This window comes from Rhinoraja longicauda, chromosome 6 (assembly GCF_053455715.1).
Source record: "Rhinoraja longicauda isolate Sanriku21f chromosome 6, sRhiLon1.1, whole genome shotgun sequence".
Lineage (NCBI taxonomy): Eukaryota > Metazoa > Chordata > Chondrichthyes > Rajiformes > Arhynchobatidae > Rhinoraja > Rhinoraja longicauda.
In genome coordinates, this window is record NC_135958.1 from 36,263,578 (window position 1) to 36,286,345 (window position 22,768).

General features: G+C 45.0%; 1 protein-coding gene and 1 long non-coding RNA gene across 3 annotated transcripts in view; one reads left to right on the forward strand and one right to left on the reverse strand.

Annotated features, from left to right (window-relative positions):
* Positions 1-22,768, reverse strand: part of LOC144594375 (uncharacterized) — a 142,940-nt gene that overhangs the window by 12,715 nt on the left and 107,457 nt on the right. The window contains exon 3 of one of the 2 annotated variants that reach the window (XR_013547385.1): positions 22,048-22,287. The exons of the other annotated variant lie outside the window; for it this stretch is intronic. This is a non-coding gene — a long non-coding RNA (uncharacterized LOC144594375). The remainder of the gene's footprint in view (positions 1-22,047; positions 22,288-22,768) is intronic. 2 annotated transcript variants of the gene reach the window in all.
* The window catches only part of pmfbp1 (polyamine modulated factor 1 binding protein 1), a 549,552-nt gene continuing 549,004 nt past the window's right edge, over positions 22,221-22,768 (forward strand). The window contains exon 1 of the mRNA XM_078400784.1: positions 22,221-22,574. Coding sequence (XP_078256910.1) covers positions 22,460-22,574 — 115 coding nt within the window. The 5' untranslated portion in view covers positions 22,221-22,459. The remainder of the gene's footprint in view (positions 22,575-22,768) is intronic.

The window sequence follows — 22,768 nt, forward strand, 5'->3', positions numbered from 1 at the left end:
GAGTCCTGAGGAAGGAGGTACAACATATACGTGAGAAGACACAATGTGTTCGAGCAACTCAGCGGGTCAGGTGGCATCTCTGGAGAATATGGTTAGATGACATTTCGGATTGGGGCCTTTATTCAGGTCAGAGGCCTCCACGCTGCCGGCTCCAATTGCGTCATGTGGACTGACTCTCCTGGATCCTACTGCTACCCTCTTCCAACAAGGAACCTCAATACTGACAATACTGGGTCCTGCTTGCCTTCCCCCTGTGCCAACCATACAACCTCCCCTACTCCACCCCCCCTACACCACCCCTCACATCCCTCTCCCCTCCAAGCCTCCCTTCAACCCTCTGCCCCCTGCCCAGCCCTATACCCCTGTCAGGTTTTCATCATTCCCCCGTACCTCTTTATTTCTGATGCAGAACTGTTGGTCCTCAGCCGAGGCTTTACCGTTGTACCCTACGCAAACACCTCAAAAGGTTTCGCGCCCATCGTGATATTGTGCTCTTCGTCTCTGCCTCCTCTCCGGTAAAGAGTGATCACCGCCCAGTGATGATCCCCCCCTGTCTACCATCTCTAACACAGTGCCTGAAGAAGGTCCTAACCTGAGACGTCACCTATCTATGTTCTCCAGAGATGTTGCCTGACTTGCTGAGTTACTCCAGCACTTTGTGTCTTCTTTTGTAAAACCAGCATCTGCACTTCCTTGTTTCTACTGCAGATACCTGTATATGTATGTAACTTCCAGCATTATATGGGTCAAAATTCACCTTAGGTCGATGGTTAAATGAACAAAATTGAGGCAGTTACACATTGCAAAATTCATTTTCAAAATTCCAGTCCATTAAAGTCAACGGGTTTTAAAAGTGGACAGCTGCTACAATATTGGGCGTTGAATATAAGTAACCTGGTATGAAGCCTGAAATGACTAGGGTACATATAACATTTAAAAATACGATTTAAGTTTGTGGCTTAGAGATTTAATCAAACAGTGCATGTTCTTTAAGTGGCATATTATTGATTTCAGACCGCAGACTGCTCATTAACCATAACGTGATCTTTAATCAGTCGCTTGCATGTGGATGACACATCTACACATAGATCATGTGAACCACAAAACAAATTACATTAATTTGCATGCAACACCTAACTTTGGGCTCCTCTGTTAAATTGAATCAAATCTCAAATATGTAATTACAGGAGTGTGGCATGTGATTTGAGAGAACAAGTTTGAAATGAGGTGAGATTGGAAAGGTAGATTTAATATGGGTATGCCATCACTCTCAATGATCTTCAATTTGATGATCCTGTGGCAGCTGAGACCATAATAAGCAGTGTACTCTTTTCCCAACTGAGCCTCTAGGCACAATAACATCTCCAACAAGCCACTCTGCTCTTTTGCCTTAACTTGCGGCTGTATGCTGCCTTCCTCCGCAAGAGAGAATGTTTGTCCTTAAATGGATATGTGAAGTCATTGCATTTCTGGTGACACTGATACCAAATCATTGCAATATCCGTCCCCCACTGGCTCTGCAATTTCATTCTTTAGAGCTTCCCAGGCTGCTTGGTTTGCAGGATCTAACTTGTGGAGGGAGGCTTCTTTCACCAAGATTTTGAAGTCTGGCTTGGTGAATGTGGGTGTTCCTTCCAATGGCAAACTGCTGAAAATGTTTTCCCAGCTGCAGAATCACTTCCAGCAGTCTAAAGAAGGGTCTCGACACGAAACCCATTCCGTCTATTCAGAGATGCTGTCTGTGTCAATATTCACCCCAGCAGTATGAATATTGACTTTCTTAACTTCAAGTAACCCTTGTTTGGATCCCTGTAAACCAGCAACTACAGTTCCTTCTTACACACTTCCAACAGTGGTTGGGTTCAATGGCCATCTCCTCCATAGGAAATGGCATCCCTGTATGGTACCTCAGCTGCACGAAGCAGAAAGGAAAGCTCTTCAGCGGGTAGTCCATAGATCTCAGAGGACCATCGGAACACAGCTACCAGCCTTGGAGGGCATCTACAACACACGATGCCTCAGAAAAGCCACCAGCATCCGCAAAGACTCTTCACACCCCTGCAACAGCCTGTTCGAACTCCTTCCATTGGGCAGACGATACAAGGCCTTCTACGCCCGCACCTCCAGAGTCAGGAACAGCTTCATCCCCAGGGCCATAGCTGCTATGAACCGGTCCTGCTGAGCCGGATGGTCACATCGCACAGTGATCCGGCACAGATCTACTTGCACTTTATTCTGTCTCAAAACTGTTACAATTTGTTTCGTTGGGTTGTTGCTGTTTAAATTCATTAGATTATTGCATCGTATGGGAGGCGCATTCCCAATCTCGTTGTACCCCTGTACAATGACAATAAAGATATATTGTATTGTATTGTATTGTATTGCAGGCATGTTGCCAGCGTTAGCTGGATAATTTGCTGGATTAGTATCCAAGAATCCTAATTGTACTTTAATTGCTTAAAGGTGTGCCAATGTGAAAGATATTGTTTCTCTGAAATACTGCTTGAACAAGACAAAAAAATGATAATCAAGCACTGCTAACACTGGGAAAATGTAACATGTTCCCTTACAAAGTCATTCTTTCAAAAGTTATGGGCTCGGAGCCTGCAGCGTCGTACACATCCTATCAATTGCTTCTGGCTATCTTTGTGATTATACATAATCCTCATCAGCTGCTCCTTTCTCAAGATGCTTATTATTGCAGGCTCACATCGATAGAGAGAGACTGAATGCACCATAACTTTGTACTTTTCTTTCAAGCACCAGCACCAGCACAGAAGGTGATGCCCAGGAGTACAGATAATTAGCAAGAAGAGTTGATATTGGACAAATCATGGGCAGAAGTCAGCAACACCAGGTACAAGTGGAAAACAACAAAAAGATGTGAAGGAGAAAGAGCCACGGGATGCGATTGTGCTGGAGAGGGTGCAGAGGGCACACCAAGATGTTGCCTGGATTGGAGCATTTCAGTTATCAGGAAAGACTGGGTGGCGCTGGTTAGCCTGATGCAGATGTGGCTGGGAGGTGACTTGATAGAGGTATACAAAGTTATTCGGGGTATTGAGAGGGTATACAGTAAGAATTGTGGAGGTATGAAGAGGACAGGTGGGAGGTGGGAGGTTTAGATGGAATCTGAGGTGGTGGAGCTAGGTATACTCAAAACATTTAAGAAATACCTAAGCACGTATTTGAATCACCCATGCATAGAAAGCTATAGACCAAATGCGGGTAAATGGGATTTGTATAGGTAAATACAACGGTTGCCATGTGCACAGTTGGGTAAGGGGCCTGTTTCTATGTTATAAGTCTCTGGGACTCAAAAGGAAATGGTTCATCATTGTGGAAGCATGTGTATTGGCTGAAACGGGCAGACTTTGGTGCTGTGCCTTCACTCTATTTTTTTCTGATCGATGTAATGTTCCATCTATTAATGAACAATCAATGCTTGGTGAAGGAGCTAGTGATCAGCACATTCAATTAGTGTTAAATCTTCTTTGTGGGAATTATGGTGGTCATAGGAGTAACATCTCTAAAGGATCTTTTTTTTTGTTTTGTGTTGGTTTGTGATTGTGTGTGTAATTGCTTATTTTTATTGCTCTTATTGTTGGACTGTGGATGACAAAATCTCGTCCAAAAGACTTGGTTTTTTTGGATGACAATAAAGATTATTCTGATTCTGATGATTAAATTACCATCGTGAAGATCAGATCTGTATAATTTCCTCCATCTTTGGGAGACCAAATGATCACATGAAAGATCACATAAAGTATTTTTGCATATAATACTTCACTGGTTGATATCGCCTCTGCATGCCAGGCTACTCCACAATTTGATGCTAATAGCCAACTGGAATAGGATGTCTGGGCAGTTGCCAATAGGATGCAGGCAGCTACCGAGCTCATGTATGTTTGAGCTAATTACTGGAATCACAAGATCTTTATCTGAGATGGAGCAGGAGATATATGGACATTACAATTGCAAAGGCATTTACATCAGCAAAATTTATGGGAGGGGGAGGGAGAGAGATAGGGAGGGAGGGGGAGAAGATGGGGGGAGGGGGGGAGGAGGAGGAGGGGGGAGGAGGAGGAGGGGAGGAGGAGGGGGAGGAGGAGGGGGGGAGGAGGGAGGACGGTTAAGGGGGGTTGAAGGGGATGGAATGGGGGAAGGGAGGGGGGGTGGAGGTATGGAGGGAGGGGGATGGAGGGAGGGAGGGGGATGGCGATGGAGTGGGAGGAGGGGAAGGGGGTGGAGGGAGAATAAGGGGGATGGAGTGGGGGGAGGGAAAGGGGGGAGGGGAGGGGGGTTGGAGGGTGGGGGAGGGAGAGGGGAGGAGGGAGGGGAGGGGAGGAGAGGGGAGGAGGGAGGGGGAGGGAGGGGAGGTGGGAGGAGAGGGGAGGGGGGAACGGGGAGGGGGAGGGGGGAAGGGGAAGGAGAGGGTTTTGCACCAATGCAGGAGAGGTTTGGGCCCAACGGGTACACTTGGTCTAGTAACATAATAAAAATGTTCAGTGAATTTAAAAAAATCAACAATAGTGCAAAAAAAGCCCAAAACCCTAGTGTAGCAAAGACAGTTGGTAGTTTAGTTAGTATTTGTAGTGTTCAAGATGGTTGTAGGGAAAAAACTATTCCTGACTTCATGGTTTTTACACTCATACATACCTTCGTTCTGATGGCAGAAGTGAAATGAGAGCATGGCCAGGGTGGTATGGGTTCTTAATGATGAATGCTTTCGAGGCAGCGCCACCTATTGATCCCTTTGATGGTGGGGAGGTCAGTGCCTGTGAGAGTCCGGGCAGTGTCCACCACTTTTTGTATTCTCTTTTGTTTCTGGGCATTCGAGTTGCCAAACCAGGCCATGAGGCAACCAGTCAATATGCTCTCACTCTACACCTGTAGAGGTTCAAGAGAGTATTCATTGACATACTGAAGCATTGATGGGCTTGCTTTATGATTGCAGCAACATGATGGGCCCAGGACAGATCTTCAGATATGATTGTCCAGGAACTTGAATTTGTTGACACTCTTCACCCCGACCTCGATGAGGTTCATGGCACCTCAGTCTCCCTCTTCTAAAGTCAACAATCAGCTCCTTCGTCTCCTTGAATGTTGAGAGCAAGGTTGTTGCTCTGGCACCATACAATCAGGCGATCAAACTCTCTCCTGTACCCTGACTTATCATTACCCGTAATTCGTCTGTGAATGGCGATGTAGTCTGCTATGTCAATTGGTAACTTTGCTGTTTACATGATGTGAGTATCATGTAATCTTTAGCTGATGAACTTTGTTGGATGGTGGAATACCTCAGAGGGTGTACATAAGTTTTTAGACAATGTACTCCTCATCTGAGTTCATCTCAAGTGGTGTTTACTGCTCCCTATTCATTTACAATGCTCCCATCACTACCAAGCAACAGGACAGGCACCATCTCCCGGATGGCCGCTGCGGCAGACGTCTCCCGGCAGAGCCCGCGGCCTAGGTCGGAGCCGGCAGCTGTCGGAGCCCGGGTCGGTGGAGCCGTGAGTCGACGGAGCCTGCGGCTGGGTCAGCGTCATGGAGGCGTCAGGAGAGGACCCAGCAGAGTTAGTGGAGTGGTTGGTGTGGTGGTCGGTGGGGGCTCCGACCAACGGACAAGGACAGACCACATGGAAATGGGGACACCGTTGCCAAGGGAAGGAACAAAGGAGGACCAGGTTTGGGGGGACCACCGTGGGGGGGGGGGGGGGGGGGGGGATGTGGGTAGAACAATGGACAATAGACAATAGGTGCAGGAGGAGGCCATTCGTCCCTTCGAGCCAGCACCGCCATTCAATGTGATCATGGCTGATCATTCTCAATCAGTACCCCGTTCCTGCCTTCTCCCCATACCCCCTGACTCCGCTATCCTTAAGAGCTCTATCTAGCTCGAATGCATTCAGAGAACTGGCCTCCACTGCCTTCTGAGGCAGAGAATTCCACAGATTCACAACTTTCTGACTGAAAAAGCTTTTCCTCATCTCAGTTGTAAATGGCCTACCCCTTATTCTTAAACTGTGGCCGCTTGTTCTAGGCTCCCTCAACATTGGGAACATGTTTCCTGCCTCTAACTTGTCCAACCCCTTAATAATCTTATACGTTTCGATAAGATCTCCTCTCATCCTTCTAGAGGACCTGGCATGGGGGGACCACTGTGAGGGAGGGCGGAGGGGGAGAAGAACAAAGGGGGAACTGGCAAAGGGGGGGGGATAACTTTGTAAGCACCCCTTGTGGGCGGCTATTTGCATACCTTGGGTGGGAAGGGTGGGGGGGGGGGTGTGGAGAGAAGGAAAGCAAGGATTACTTGAAGTTAGAGGAGTCAATATTAATACTAGTACTAATATTAGTGAATATTGACTTCTCTAACTTCAAGTAACCCTTTAAGGAACTAATCAGGACAAAGGACATTAAATATGTATCTGACCAAAAGCAAAAGTTTGGAAATAGAAAAAGTGATTTACAAGCAATTTAAATAGGCCAGAGCCTGCAAATATGTTCACCATTGCACTCAAAAATGCACTCAACTGACGATGATGGGATCTGCTTGGAGATGTGATAGCTGAGGAGGAAGAATCAGCCAAGATCTTCAACAAGATGTACCTTCAGGCAAGAAACAGCAGAAGAATAGATCATTGGTATCTTTGTCCAGCTTCCCCAGAAAGAGATTCTGGGAAATACACTAACTGAATAGTTTCTGATGGCATCCTATAATCTTTAGCATAGTTGGGCGGTACGGTAGCGCAGCGGTAGAGTTGCTGCTTTTCAGCGAATGCAGCGCCGGAGACTCAGGTTCGATCCTGACTACGGGTGCTGCACTGTAAGGAGTTTGTACGTTCTCCCCGTGACCTGCGTGGGTTTACTCCGAGATCTTCGGTTTCCTCCCACACTCCAAAGACGTACAGGTATGTAGGTTAATTGGCTGGGTAAAATGTTTTTAAAAAAAATTGTCCCTAGTGGGTGTAGGATAGTGTTAATATACGGGGATCACTGGGCGGCACGGACTTGGAGGGCCGAAAAGGCCTGTTTCCGGCTGTATATATATGATATGATATGATATATGATAATCATAAAAATGTTAGCTACAATAATGGTTTCTGGAAAGAATAAGTTGATTTCAAGTGAAGGAAAAGCCACAGTGGCCGAATCCTCACCCTCACACATATCATTAAAAGGTCAGCTGAAGGGAATAGCTAATGTCAACGTTCCAGACTTCATTTTGAATTTTTCTGAAAAATCCTCTATTCATGCTAAAATCTCCCGGAAGAACATCATAAAACTCCTCTACAGGAACTCTGTACGCAAGGCTAACTAGCACTAATACCTCACAAATCGTTTCAGTGTTACTTTGGGAGTCAAACAACGTTGCATACTGTTTGAATAATATGGGCAGTGCGGCAGACGTTAGTCTCCTTCCAAACCACCAGAAAGTCATGCAAGACTAGACTGATGGATTGGCTGAGATGACCCAAAGGATGAAAGTGAGAAATGAAAGAACTGAACCATTGAAAATGAATCAGAAGAGAAATACCAATCCCTTCACCATCTCAAGAAGAAATGAATTTGTTAATCTACCAGGGAAGTAAGATAGCAACAGAGAGATGGTCTCCTTATCCATGTTGAAGAACATCTGGGCATCAGACCAGGTGGCACCATAGAAAAAGCTAAGTATCTTCAACAGGGACACGTTTACTGTCTTGTTGTATGTCGAACACTGAAGCTTTTCATATAAAGAACTCACAAGCTGGAGGTCTTCTAAAGCAAATATTTGTGGAGGATCTTTGGTATTTTGGTCTAAAACAAATTTCAAACAAAGAAATACACCAGAGGACAAATGCAAAGAGTACTGTCCAAACAGTGAAAAGGCAGAGATCGCATCATGGCACGCAGCCCAGAATAGCCATAAAATGGACACCACATCAGAGTGATTGCTGAGAGTAAGCATGGCACAAAAGAGCAGGGAAAGATGTGAAGATGTGCTTGATGCTATCATCAGACAGTCCACGCTCTATCTACAGGGATGGAAACTTTTGGGCACAAAGAGGATGGAATTTTCATCCATTTTCATCTGCATTATATCATGATTGAGTTCATAACTTTGGATTATAATGTGCACTTTCTGAAAACGGGTTACTGCTTTGATATGATTGCTAGCGTCAGAGAAAAGGCAAGACACTTCTGATGGCAAGCGGTCAGATCTCATCTCTGTAAATGGAGAATTGTGGTTGAGGTTTGTTTCATTTGTTAGTGATTTCTTGATGATGTAGAAAATGTAGGATGTCGCTTGTATTTCAGGGGCAGCCCTGCAGATGCTAAATGCATGAAAGAGAAACAATCAGCTTGCCAGAGATCTAAGTTGAAATTACGGGTGCAATGGGTGCAAGATTTCTGGCACAAGTTCTTTGGCGAAACATTATACCTCCTATATTTGAGGGAGTAAAACTGCCCCCTGGGCAGTTGTCACCTTTTGCTATGAGTCTTTCTCACCCTCCTCCTCCCTTCTCCAACTCCTTTTCCTGCATTCTCCTAATCTTGCTCAATTTCAAGAGGCCAGAGTGAAGCCATCTCTGAGAGTGACTTCTTTGAACTTAATTGAAAAGCCAAACATCGTAGATGCTGGAAAACCAAAACAAAGGAACAGACAATGATGGGGATACTAAGCAGTACAGGCAGCAACTGTGGAGAGAGAAATAACATTTCTGGTCAATGAACCTCTATTAGAAAAGGACAAGTGAGAAAACAAAAATGTTTTAAACTGAAGGGATAGGAAGGTTGAAGAGAAGAAAGGGAATCAAGGTTGTCATGGTGAAACAATTAACTTGCAGTCCTACGAAATTAAAATTAATATTCATTAACCATAGTTGATATAACTGGACATTTGTAAAATCGAGGATAGTGAACAAAGGTGGTGGTTGGTGGTTGGCATCCGTCCTTCTGCGAGAGATGATGGTGCAGTTTTGACGTTTTCCTGGTTGGAGAGGAGAATATTTCATCTGTGGTTGCAATTCCTGCTGTGACTGACTCGGCCTATCCTTGACAAGCGTTGGGGAGAGGGAGATTTAAAAAAATAACAAAATGCTGGAACTGCAAAATGGAGAACACAACACAGTTCTTGTTGGAGATTTGAAATGAAAGGGAATGTTTGAAATACTGAACAGTTCAGCAAGCAACCATGAATTAATATTACAGGTGGATGGTTAAACTTGAACTAGTGAATTCTGACAAAGAGAAAAGGTTGGTTATCTGAACTACAAAATTTCGATTCAAATTTTGAAATAAAGAAAATATTCTTCAACAATAGCTAGGCCACATTCTCCAACCTGCCCAGTTATGCAACGACAGTACATTGAGTAAGCTGAACCCTGGCATGTTACTGCCTTCAAACCAATCCAGAACTCGCAAAGATGTATAATTGTAAACATCCCCAAAACATAAATGTAATATATTCATGCATATTCATGTGCCATGTTAATGAGTGGGCGTTCCTTGAGCTAGGAATGCTGGGTAAATAAAGGCTGGTGTGATTCAGGCAACTAACGTGTGAGTGTACTTTATCTTTATGCCGTGTTGAACATAACAAAATTGGCGACGAGGACGGGATTGTGGAGGAGACTGAGTTTGTTTTGCATAGCTTTTGTACTGCTAAGTTTTAGGTGCTTTGCTACACCAGAACAGGCAGGAAATCTGAGCTTGTGCAAAGGGAAAAAAAAAGAGAGGGACAAAATGGCGGCATCCACGGGCTATATCGGAGACCTGGGCATCTTTGACAAAAGTAGAGAGCCGTTCAGCTCATATATGGAGAGAGCAAACATGTTCTTCATGGCAAACAACATCACGGAGACCAGTGGTGAAGGAGAGGTAGTGGCTGAAACAAACAGGGCCGTTCGTGAACGCATGAAAGCGATTCTGCTCACGGTGATCGGACCTGAAGTGTACGGCACACTTGTGAATATCCTTGCGCCCATAAAGGCAACAGATGTGCCATTCTGTGACATTAGAAAGAAGTTGGAGGAGCACTTCAACCCAAAGCCTCTGGAAATTGCAGAAAGCTACAAATTCGGCATGAGAAACCAGAAGCAAAACGAGACAATCAGTGAGTACATTGTTGCCTTGAAAAACTTAACGTTGCACTGTAACTTTGGAGCCTTTCTTGAACGCGCACTACGCGACAGATTTGTTTGTGGTCTAGTGGACGAACGAATTCAGTCCAGACTCATGAGCACTCCTGATCTTACATTTGAGATAGCATGCAAGATTGCTACTACAATGGAGATGGCATCAAAGAATGCTCGCGAGTTTCGTTCACCACATACTGCAGTGGCCGTGTATACTCACAAAGCAGCGCCTAGGGCCAAACTGAAACCGAAATATGGCGGGGAGCCGAGTGCAGCCAGTTGTTATCGTTGCAACGGTAATCACCCATCCCAATCCTGTCAGTTCAAAACAGCTAAGTGCTATAACTGCCAGACGAAAGGTCATATCGCCTCAGCATGTCGGGCCAAGCTTACAGTGGGAAACACACGACAACACCAGAAAGGAGTTCACAACTTAGAGATGAACCCGGATGACAATGAACTTGGGTTGTACATCATTCATGCAACTGATGTCAATAAGCCTACAACCAGCCAAGACAAGGACTTTCGAATTAAACTATTGGTTAATGAACAGTTAATTGATATGTGCATTGACACGGCAGCTGACTGTTCAGTCATGAGCAAAGACTTGTACGAAACAAAGTTCTCACAGACACCATTGTCCGAGAGTAAGGTCAAGTTGAGAACCTACTCCGGCGAAGCCTTGGAGACGTGCAGACAAATGGATTGCGAAGTTCAGTGTAATGGACAGTCAGTAACACTGCCCATCATAGTGGCCAGCTACAGAAATAAACCGACCCTCCTTGGAAAGGATTGGCTGCGTAAAATAAAATTAGACTGGAAGAACATTTTCAGCATTGATGTGTCCAAATCACGTCTTGAAAATGTCGTTAGCAAACACGCTGACATATTTGCTGACAGTTACACGGGAATAACAGGATACTCTGCACACATTCGACTGCAGCAAGATGCGACACCTGTATATTATCGACCAAGACCGGTACCATATGCGCTAAAGCAACAAGTGGAGGAAGAACTCAACAGGTTGGAGCGGAATGGAGTACTCGTGAAGACAGACCAGAGCAACTGGGCAACGCCAGTTGTGGCTGTGCTTAAGGCTGACAAAACTGTTCGACTATGCGGTGACTACAAAGTCACAATCAACCAAGTTGTTGATGACGAACAGTATCCTTTGCCAACCTCGCAGGATCTGTATGCAGAACTTAGCGGAGCAAGAGTTTTCACTAAGCTGGATTTGTCTCATGCTTATGCCCAACTCAATGTTGACAAAGAAAGTCAGCAGTGCTTGACCATCAACACACATAAGGGCTTGTATTCATACACAAAGCTGCCCTATGGTGTGAAATCTTCCCCGAAAATCTTTCAGTCCGTCATGGACAAAATGTTGCAAGGCATTCCGAACTGTGTGTGCAACCAGGATGATCTACTGATATTCACAGTGGGCATGGAAGAACATCTGGAGATACTTGAGCAAGTTCTCACACGATTGAACTGCCACAACGTAAAATTACGAAAGAGCAAATGTGCATTTGCACAATCAGAGGTGGTCTACCTTGGACTCAAAGTAGATTCCAACGGACTGCGCCCAGTGAAGGCGAAAATTGAAGCAATTGTGAATGCTCCAACGCCCAACAATGTGACAGAGCTACGATCATTCCTTGGGATGGTGCAATTCTATGCACGATTCCTTCCAGATTTAGCAACCGTGCTAAAGCCACTACATCATCTGTTACAAAAGGATGAGAATTGGATGTGGGGAAAGGAACAACAACATGCATACGACATCTGCAAGAAAAACCTGACAAGTGACAAACTCCTTGTTCACTACGACATGACGCGCGAGATGAAACTTGCTTGTGATGCTTCAAGTTATGGTGTAGGTGCAGTGATTTGCCACGTAATGGATGACGGACAGGAAAAGCCTATTGCTTTTGCCTCCCGCACCCTATCACCAAGTGAGCGCAACTATGCACAGATAGAGAAGGAAGCACTCAGCATTGTGTTCGGAATCAAGAAATTCCACCAGTTTCTTCTTGGCAGACCATTCACCCTTGTGACTGATCACAAACCACTACTCACGATACTGGGTCCCAAGTCAGCTATACCTTCCATGGCGGCATCAAGGATGCAGCGCTGGGCAATTCTGCTGTCCCAGTATGACTACAAGGTGGAGTACAGAAGCTCCAAATGCAACGCAGTCGCAGATGCGTTGTCCCGATTGCCCCATGAGAACTCTGATGTGGGAAGCGAGAACTCAATCTACATACTGCAAGTCGTAGATGAAGACTTTCCAGTGACTGCAACAGAAATTGCAGCTGAAACAGTGAAGGACACTGTGCTGAAGAGTGTTTATGAACAGACATTGAATGGTTGGACTGAAGTCGAGAGTGGATCAAACTCGGAACTGAAGCCTTTCTATAATCGACGACACGAATTATCATGCGAGCAGGGATGCATAAAGTGGGGTTATAGAGTGGTTGTACCAGAGTCTTTAAGAAACAAGATTATGTACGAACTTCATGCCGAACATCCTGGCATAGTTAGCATGAAGTCAATTGCTAGAAGTTTTGTGTATTGGCCTGGTATAGACAGTGACATAGAGTCACTGGTGAGCAAATGTAGCATGTGTCAAGATTGCCGCAGTAAACCACCAAAAACACCACTGCAACCCTGGTCATGGCCAAGTAGACCGTTTCAGAGAGTTCACGTAGACTTTTGTGAAAAGGGTAATGATAATTTTCTGGTGCTAGTAGATAGTCATTCCAAATGGATTGAGGCTAAGCATATGGGGTCAAGCACTACTGCTGAGCGTACCATAGACGAATTGAGATCAATTTTTGCATGTCATGGTTTACCAGAAGAACTTGTTTCTGATAACGGACCTCAGTTTCGTTCAGAACAGTTCAAACAGTTCATGCAGCGTAACGGGGTAAAACACACACTTGTTCCTCCATACCATCCAGCCTCCAATGGGGCGGCGGAAAGGTCTGTTAGAGTAGTCAAAGAGGCTCTCAAGAAACAGGTTTTGCAGGGTAGTTCAAAGCTCAGCATGAAACATCGTTTGGCTAGTTTCTTGCTGAAGTACAGAACTTCACCACACACAACTGCGGGTTATTCACCTGCAGAACTGTTGATGAAGAGAAGGCTAAGAATACGCCTAAGTCTAGTTCGACCCAATTTGGCCTCGAGAGTTGAGCAAAAACAGTTAAGTCAAAAACACCACTTTGACTTCCACAAAAAGGAGAGGAACTTCAAGCCAGATGAGCAAGTTCGTGTGCTCAGTCCTCCCAACAAGTCCAGTCGAGACAAATGGGATGTTGGGAAAATAGTGGAAGTGTGTGGAACAAAAAGATACTTAGTGGATGTTGGAGACAAGATCAAAAGTGTTCACGTGGATCAAATGATTCCAGCCAAAGACGAACCGAAAACTGAGCATGAATTCCTAATCCCTGAGTATTCATCTGAAAGTGAGTTAGAAAAGACTACTGTGGTTGATACACAAAATTCAGTGAGTACAGATAAAGAGACAGACTTCTCTAGTCAAGGTCAGCGTACTAACATAGAGCCAAACAAGCTAACAGTTGAGTCTACATGTACATCTGTTATGCCTGTTGCACCTGTTACTGTTAAACGATCAGGCAGGAACCGCAAACCAGTAACTAGGTTAAATTTGTAAATATGGTTAAAAGTATTGATGTAAATCAAGTATCACAATACCAAAATTGTAACTGAGTACTTGGATTTAATACTTTAAAAAAGGAGAGCAGTGTAATGTATTCATGCATATTCATGTGCCATGTTAATGAGTGGGCGTTCCTTGAGCTAGGAATGCTGGGTAAATAAAGGCTGGTGTGATTCAGGCAACTAACGTGTGAGTGTACTTTATCTTTATGCCGTGTTGAACATAACAATAAAGCACTCAAACAAATGTGTGGGACAGAGCATAATCATTTTGAACAGCTGGAGAACTGGGTACAAATTTGAAGCCTGAGCAATGTTTGTTTGATCAAATGACAGAGACAGAGTACAGGAAGAAGATAGAGAACTTTATGGTGTCAGGATAATAACCTCCCCCTCAAAGTCAGCAAGATGAAGGAGCTAGTCACAAAAAGCTGGAGTAACTCAACGGGACTGGCAGTATCTCTGGAGAGAAGGAATGGGAAGCGTTTCGGGTCGAGACCCTTCTTCAGACTGGTTAGGGATAAGGGAAACAAGAGATATAGACGGTGATGTGGCGAGATAAAGAACAATGAATGAAAGATATGTAAAAAAGTAATGATGATAAAGGAAACAAGCCATTGTTAGCTGTTTGTAGGATGAAAATGAGAAGCAAGTGTGACTTGGGTGGGGGAGGGATAGAGAGAGAGGGAATGGTGGGGCTACCTGAAGTAAGATAAATCAATATTCATACCACTGGGCTGTAAACTGCCCAAGCAAAATATGAGATGCTGTTCCTCCAATTTGCAGTTAGCCTCACTCTGACAATGGAGGTTCAGGTGGGCTGAGCGAAGATGTTCTGCAAAACGATTGCCCAGTCTAAGTTTGGTCTTGCCGATGTATAAGAGTCCACATATTGAACAACGGATGCAGTAGATGAGGTTGGAGGAGATGCAAGTGAACCTCTGCCTAATCTGAAAGGACTATTGGGGTTCCTGGATAGAGTCGAGGGAGGAGGTTTAGCGACAGGTGTTGCATCTTCTGTGGTTGCAGGGGAAGGTACCAGGGGAGGGGGTGGGTTGGGATGAGTTAACCAGGGAGTTACGGAGGGAACGGTCTCTGCAGAAGGTGGAAAGGGGTGGAGATGGGAAAATGTGACTTGTGGTGGGACCCCGTTGGAGGTGGCGGAAATTTCAGACAATTATGTGTTGTATGCGACGGCTGATGGGGTGGAAGGTAAGGACTAGGGGACTGTGTTGCGACTAGGGGGAGCAAGGGCGGAGCTGTGGGGTACCGAGGAGACACGAGTGAAGGCCTCATCTATGATGGAAGATGGGATCCGCCATTCCCTAAAGAATGAGGACGTCTCGGATGTTCTAGTATGGATCACCACATCTTGGGCGCAGATGCGGTGTAGACGGAGGAATTGGGAATAGGGGATAGTCTTTGCAGGAAGCAAGGTGGGAAGAAGTGTAGTCGAGATAGTTGTGGTAGTCAGTGGGTTTGTAACAGACGTCAGTCAATAGTCTATTTCCTGTGATGGAGACTGTGAGATCAAGAAATGGGAGGGTGTCGGAGATGGTCCAAGTAAATTTGAGTGTAGGATGAAAATTGGTGGTGAAGTTGATGAAGTCCATGAGTTCTGCATGGGTGCAGGAGGTAGCACCGATGCAGTCATCAATGTAACAGAGGTAGAGTTCGGGGATAGGGCCAGTGTACGCCTGGAACAGGGATTGTTCAACGTACCCTAGGGCTTGTTATTGACTTCAAGAATACATACCCCAACCAGCACGAATGGTGCAGATATGGAAATTGTTGTCAACCTTTTCCTTGGCAATAATATTACCAATAATCAGTCGTCGACCAACCACATTGATGTGACAGTCAAGAAGGACAGTCCTTCCATTAGCTATGGTACTGTTCAATTCATTTCTACCCCATTGAGGACATTGGACCTTTACTAAGGGACTGATGGGCTACAATGCTGAGATCTATATTCTGCACTCTGTACCTTCCTGTTCCCCCCTATTTATCGTACTTGAGTTTGAACTGATTATATCTATGTACAGTGTATCTAATCTGTTTGGATAGCGTGAAAAACAAAGTTTTTCACCGTATTTTGTTTTTTTTTACAATAATAAATCTATGATTCTCACGTGATGAGAAAGTTATTTAGAATTTGTTGAAATCAGTAACATTAAATAGTTAAAGAGCGGCACCTGGTTTGCCCAATCTTGCCAAGGCCAAAAGCAAGGATGTTAGAGATGTTGGAATTCAGAAAAAAACTATAGAAAAAGCTGAAAATACTCAGCAGAACAGGCTTCATTTATGCACAAAGAACTGGAATTAAAATATAAGGTGCAGTAACATATCCATCACTGATAAAGGGATTGCACGTAAGATCGTAAGACATGGCAGCTTCCGGCATTCACTAGTAACACATGCACCAGGTACATTCTTACCTTGAAAACCCGCCAAAATGGTCAATTTTTGTGCTGTAAAAAACGAGGAAGTAGCTAGACAATCTGGCAGAGGAAGTGGAACCAGGAGAAGAGCTGTCCAGCCCACAGACGCAAGAAGCAGCTGGGAAGACGTCTAGCCAGCCGGCGGGAGAAGGGGAAACGCGGCAGGGAAGGGAGGCCGGCGTGGGGGGGGGGAGAACAAGAGGAGGAGGAGGAGGAGGAAAGGATGGGGATGAGCGAACTGGGAGAGGAGCAGCGGGAAGAACCCGAGCCGAGGGGCCTGGAGGTCTGCAGGCGCAGAAGCAGCGAGCGCTGGAGGTCGGCGATCCGCCTGAGGGAGGAAGGGCTCGACGGCCTTGGAGGAGGAGGCAGTGGAAGTGGAGGAGGAGCGTTGAGCCCGAAGAGGAGGAGGAAGAGGACCGGGGAGAGGCCGATCGGCAGCTGAGGCCGAGCGGCAGCGAGAGCTGGGCTGGGCGCTGGGTGCTCGGAACCGAGGTGGAGGACCAGGCCACGGCTCAGCTCGGCGGCCCCAGCCACGAGGTATTGAGCGCTGGTCAAGTGGAAGCAGATGGCGAGCGGGGAGAAGGGGCTGGAGGGCCAGCAGGAGCGGTGAGCCTGGAGGAGCGCAGGAACGAGGAGAGGTGTCGGGACACTCGGAGCGACGGGAGGGAGCTGGAGATGCGCTGATGGGTGAAGACGGGTGAAGCCGAGCTGCAGCTAAGTGCAGCCGCAGCATTCAACTGCAACACCCTCTCATTAGGACTGGCGAATTGTTCCACAACAAAAGTCGTTCCATACATAAAATAGAAGAAAAAGACTAAACAAAGAGGTCCCGCTGCACTGTACGTGATTACCTGGCGTGCCCCCCCAGTAGGCTTTGCGTGGCAACAGTGCAGGTCAGGGGTCGTGACCTCGCCCGCAGTGCAACCCTCCTATAGTTAACTTTCCACCATTGTTGAAATTGCGCCCATCCTGGGAAATGACGCGTATTCCACAGTGATGGAAATGGGGGGGGGGGGGTACGCAAGGGGACGGCGTTCCCCTAGTTTTCAATTTCCAGCTCGGGTTTAATGAGTACTGCAGAAAGATTCGACTCGTTTATCACTTTATTCAACTCAGACGAAAACGATTTGTTAACTGCCACTGTTAGCACTTGAATAAAATTCAAGGGAGAATTTCTTAAACTCACTGTCAGGGCTACTGGACCGCGAGCACGGGCTCAGGTAAAGTCACGTTATTTTATTATTCCACGTTATTTTATTTGCCGCTGTGCCTCTCTGCCGCTGTGCCTCAGTTGTTTCAGTTAAATTAGAATGGATGGGGAGAAAATTAAATAAGTAGTACCAATAGTTTTTTCCAGCCTAAATCGTGAGTGGTGAATATTTTATCGTGGGTGGTTTAATTTAGCAAAACAATAGTGCAAGCGGAAATATTTTATTATATATCACTATCAAATTTTATTATATATCACTAGCAAATATCTATAAATTTCAGATTTGTGTACCCCTGTGAAAATGAGCATACTGAGATACATTGAAAGACAGAGTCTTCAGATTGATGAAGAAATAAATGATAATGAAAACACTCAGCCAGAAAAGAAGGCAAAATTACTTGAAAATGATAATGTAACTGATGCAGCTGTTTCGCCAGATGCTGCAATAGACAATAGACAATAGGTGCAGGAGTAGGCCATTCAGCCCTTCGAGCCAGCACCGCCATTCAATGCGATCATGGCTGATCACTCTCAATCAGTACCCCGTTCCTGCCTTCTCCCCATACCCCCTCACTCCGCTATCCTTAAGAGCTCTATCCAGCTCTCTCTTGAAAGCATCCAACGAACTGGCCTCCACTGCCTTCTGAGGCAGAGAATTCCACACCTTCACCACTCTCTGACTGAAAAAGTTCTTCCTCATCTCCGTTCTAAATGGCCTACCCCTTATTCTTAAACTGTGGCCCCTTGTTCTGGACTCCCCCAACATTGGGAACATGTTTCCTGCCTCTAATGTGTCCAATCCCCTAATTATCTTATATGTTTCAATAAGATCCCCCCTCATCCTTCTAAATTCCAGTGTATACAAGCCCAATCGCTCCAGCCTTTCAACATACGACAGTCCCGCCATTCCGGGAATTAACCTAGTGAACCTACGCTGCACGCCCTCCATAGCAAGAATATCCTTCCTCAAATTTGGAGACCAAAACTGCACACAGTACTCCAGGTGCGGTCTCACCAGGGCCCGGTACAACTGTAGAAGGACCTCTTTGCTCCTATACTCAACTCCTCTTGTTATGAAGGCCAACATTCCATTGGCTTTCTTCACTGCCTGCTGTACCTGCATGCTTCCTTTCATTGACTGATGCACTAGGACACCCAGATCTCGTTGAACTCCCCCTCCTCCTAACTTGACACCATTCAGATAATAATCTGCCTTTCTATTCTTACTTCCAAAGTGAATAACCTCACACTTATCTACATTAAACTGCATCTGCCATGTATCCGCCCACTCACACAACCTGTCCAAGTCACCCTGCAGCCTTATTGCATCTTCCTCACAATTCACACTACCCCCCAGCTTAGTATCATCTGCAAATTTGCTAATGGTACTTTTAATCCCTTCGTCTAAGTCATTAATGTATATCGTAAATAGCTGGGGTCCCAGCACCGAACCTTGCGGTACCCCACTGGTCACTGCCTGCCATTCCGAAAGGGACCCATTTATCCCCACTCTTTGCTTTCTGTCTGTCAACCAATTTTCTATCCATGTCAGTACCCTACCCCCAATACCATGTGCCCTAATTTTGCCCACTAATCTCCTATGTGGGACCTTGTTGAAGGCTTTCTGAAAGTCGAGGTACACCACGTCCACTGACTCTCCCCTGTCAATTTTCCTAGTTACATCCTCAAAAAATTCCAGTAGATTTGTCAAGCATGATTTCCCCTTCGTAAATCCATGCTGACTCGGAATGATCCTGTTACTGCTATCCAAATGCTCAGCAATTTCGTCTTTTATAATTGACTCCAGCATCTTCCCCACCACTGATGTCAGACTAACTGGTCTATAATTACCCGTTTTCTCTCTCCCTCCTTTCTTAAAAAGTGGGATAACATTTGCTATCCTCCAATCCACAGGAACTGATCCTGAATCTATAGAACATTGAAAAATGATCTCCAATACTTCCACTATTTCTAGAGCCACCTCCTTAAGTACCCTGGGATGCAGACCATCAGGCCCTGGGGATTTATCAGCCTTCAGTCCCATCAGTCTACCCAAAACCATTTCCTGCCTAATGTGGATTTCCTTCAGTTCCTCCATCACCCTAGGTTCTCCGGCCCCTAAAACATTTGGGAGATTGTGTGTATCTTCCTCAGTGAAGACAGATCCAAAGTAACGGTTTAACTCGTCTGCCATTTCTTTGTTCCCCATAATAAATTCCCCTGCTTCTGTCTTCAAGGGACCCACAATTGCCTTGACATTTGCATGTGAAGACATTTCAAAAGATATTGAAAAATGTGATCTTCCAGACTGTTGAACCCAAGAAATGGACGAAGCAAAATCAGGTCGAGTTTTTAGAACTGTACATAATATTGTACACAAAGGTAGGCCCTTCACAGATATGTCTTCTGATATTGAACTGCAAGAAAGAAACGGCATTGACTTTCTACACTCTCGTACGTCATGTGCAGATGTTTCTCACCACATAGGGAACCAGATGTGAAAGACAGTGGTGGAAAATATAATTTCAAAACAATCTAAAATGTCTATTATGATTGATGAATCTACTACTATTAATGGGAAAACTGTTCTAGTCTGCTTGAGAGCAGCAGTTGGTAAATCTTCCCAACCTATATCATTCTATTTTGACTTAGAACATATGAAAATTGGTGCAAATGCAAAATCTATATATGATGGGCTTCTAAGTTGCTTACAAAGAGGTGGTTTTTCAATACAGTACCTAAAAGAAAATGTGATATCACTTGTAACTGATGGTGCATCAGTAATGTTAGGACGAAATGCAGGGGTTGCAAAACTATTTCTTGATGATTTCCCTAATGCAACTGTTTGGCACTGTGCCAGTCACAGGCTTGAACTCAGTGTAGGTGATGCTATAAATGAAGTTGCAGGGTTGAATCATTTTCAGATATTTTGTGATAAATTGTATTCCTTATATCATAGGTCTCCTAAGAATCAGGATGAGTTAACTGCATGTGCTGAGGCTCTTCACTGTCAACTGTTGAAAATTGGTCGTGTTTTCAGTGTGAGATGGGTTGCTTCGTCTTACCAAACTGTAAAGGCAATGTGGCAGTCTTGTAAAGCTATTTGGGAGCATTTTGGAAAAGTACGCTGTGATGCTTCAAGATCTAGTGCAGAGAGAGCAAAGTACGAGGGGCTGAAAAAAGTATTAGAGTCATCAGCTTTCGTAAATAATTTGGACTTGTTGATGGACAGTTTGCTAGAGTTGTCTGAACTGTCACTTGAACTGCAGAACCGAAATTGTACACTTAGTAAAGCACATGAGGAAATTAAACGAACTATCAAGATTCTTGAATGTCAAATAGAGAAGCCAGAATTTTTTTATACTCAAGTGGAGAAAGCACCAAGCCAGATGATATTTAATGGAATAAATTTGAAAGCTGGTAAAGTACCTACTATACATAGATAACAGTTTTTGAGGAGTTTGGTCAATAATATGAAATCCAGGCTGCTTGAATCTATAACAGCTTCCAATGATAAATATAAAAAGTTAATTAACAAGTCGAAATATTTAGATATTAACAATATTCCAGAAGATTCACTTTTTACCTTTGGGGATAATAGTGTAGAAGAAAAGGCAGAACAATTTGGCCTAAATGGTCAGCTTTGTGCCAGAGCCTTCAGAGAATTCAAGGAATCTAAAGGGTGGATAGTTTCTGCAGATTTTCAGCAGCTGGTAACAACTGTAAATACAATTCCGGTATCAACAGCAGAATGTGAAAGAAGCTGCAGTGGGATGAATTTCTGCATGTTACCACAACGTGCAACACTTCAAACTGATCATCTCTCAACTCTTCTTTTAATTAAGTTGGTGGGACCTCCTCTGTCAAAATTCAACCCCGAAGAATATGTGAGGACATGGCTTCTTAGTGGCAGAAGGTGTGCTGAAGAAATGGCATGCAGAAAGAAAGAGGTGACAGACAAAAATGGAGATTATATACCATTATGGAACATTTTGTAATGTAAACAGAGAGAGATGCCAGAAAGCAGCTATGACATATAATACACAATAAACTATATTATAAATACACAATAAACAAGTTATGCATTCTTGTACTCTTACATGAGTATGACCACACATTAAAAAATCCCTCCCCCTTTCTTCCCAACCTCAGCCTCACGGACCTTAGTTCCTAAAACCCATTTCCACCACTGGTATTCCATCACACTTCTGATTTTAATCTTGTGGAAGGTGGACAGGCTTTTGGGATTTTGGAGGTGAGTTACTCACTTCAGGATTCCTAGCCTCTGACCTGCTTATGTAGCTGTATTATATATATGACTACTCCAATTCAGTTTCTGGTCAATGGTTTACACGTGGAATCAAAGAGTGATGGAGTAAATAAGGAGACACTTTTACCCATCGTTCCAGCGAAGTTTCTTTGGTATCTTGTCCAATTACAGTTTTCCCAAACTGTGATCCAACCATTTCCTATCTCAAGAAATTCTGTTCTATTTAAGAAATTGCAGCAGCACGATAAGATACCCGTTACCTATGAAATCTGACTGATGTTCACAGTATAGTCACAGTCAGGTAACCCCTATGCTACTTGCCTTGGGCTACTCCTCCTCCTTTCCAAACGGCCAAGCGAGGAGACGCTTCTGTTGCCCAGCCATCGCTTGGTCCCGCCTCCCCTCGCCCATGATTGGATGCGTCATTTCCAATACCCGCTCCTGGTTGGTCGGAGGAGCCGTCGGTCACGCCGCGTCCCTCCCACTGACGTCACCGCGCCGGCCATGGTCGCCGGGGCTCCGGCGGCGGCCAATGGCGAGGCGCGAAATGGCGTCGACAGGCTGCAGAGGCAAACACAAACTGCAGTTTGAACGGAGACCGCGGTGATCGAGTTGATGCCTTCCTTTCACAGAGGCGGCTTCGTTCATTACCCGCAAGCCCTTCCGTCTCCTCAAAAGTTTTGGACGTCGCTGTTAAATACCACAGCCCGGACTGTGTGAGAGAAGTGGTGTCATGTCCCAGCAGCAGAGTGTGAACGTGAACCGGCGGTGGGACAGAGATGCTGAGGCGGGAGTTGAAGAAGGCCAAAGCGGGAGGACTGGAGCACCTGCTGGCCTTCTCGGTACAGGTGAGACATCAATAAAAAACGGAAAATACAATAAAGGCATACAACGGTAAACTGCATATGAGTAAACCGTTAGTAAAAACAATGTTCTGATTTGTGTGTAGGGAGGAACTGCAGGTGCTGGTTTACACCCAGGGTAGACACAAGATGCTGGAGTAATTTAGTTGGGCAGGCAGCATCTCTGGAGAGAAGGAACA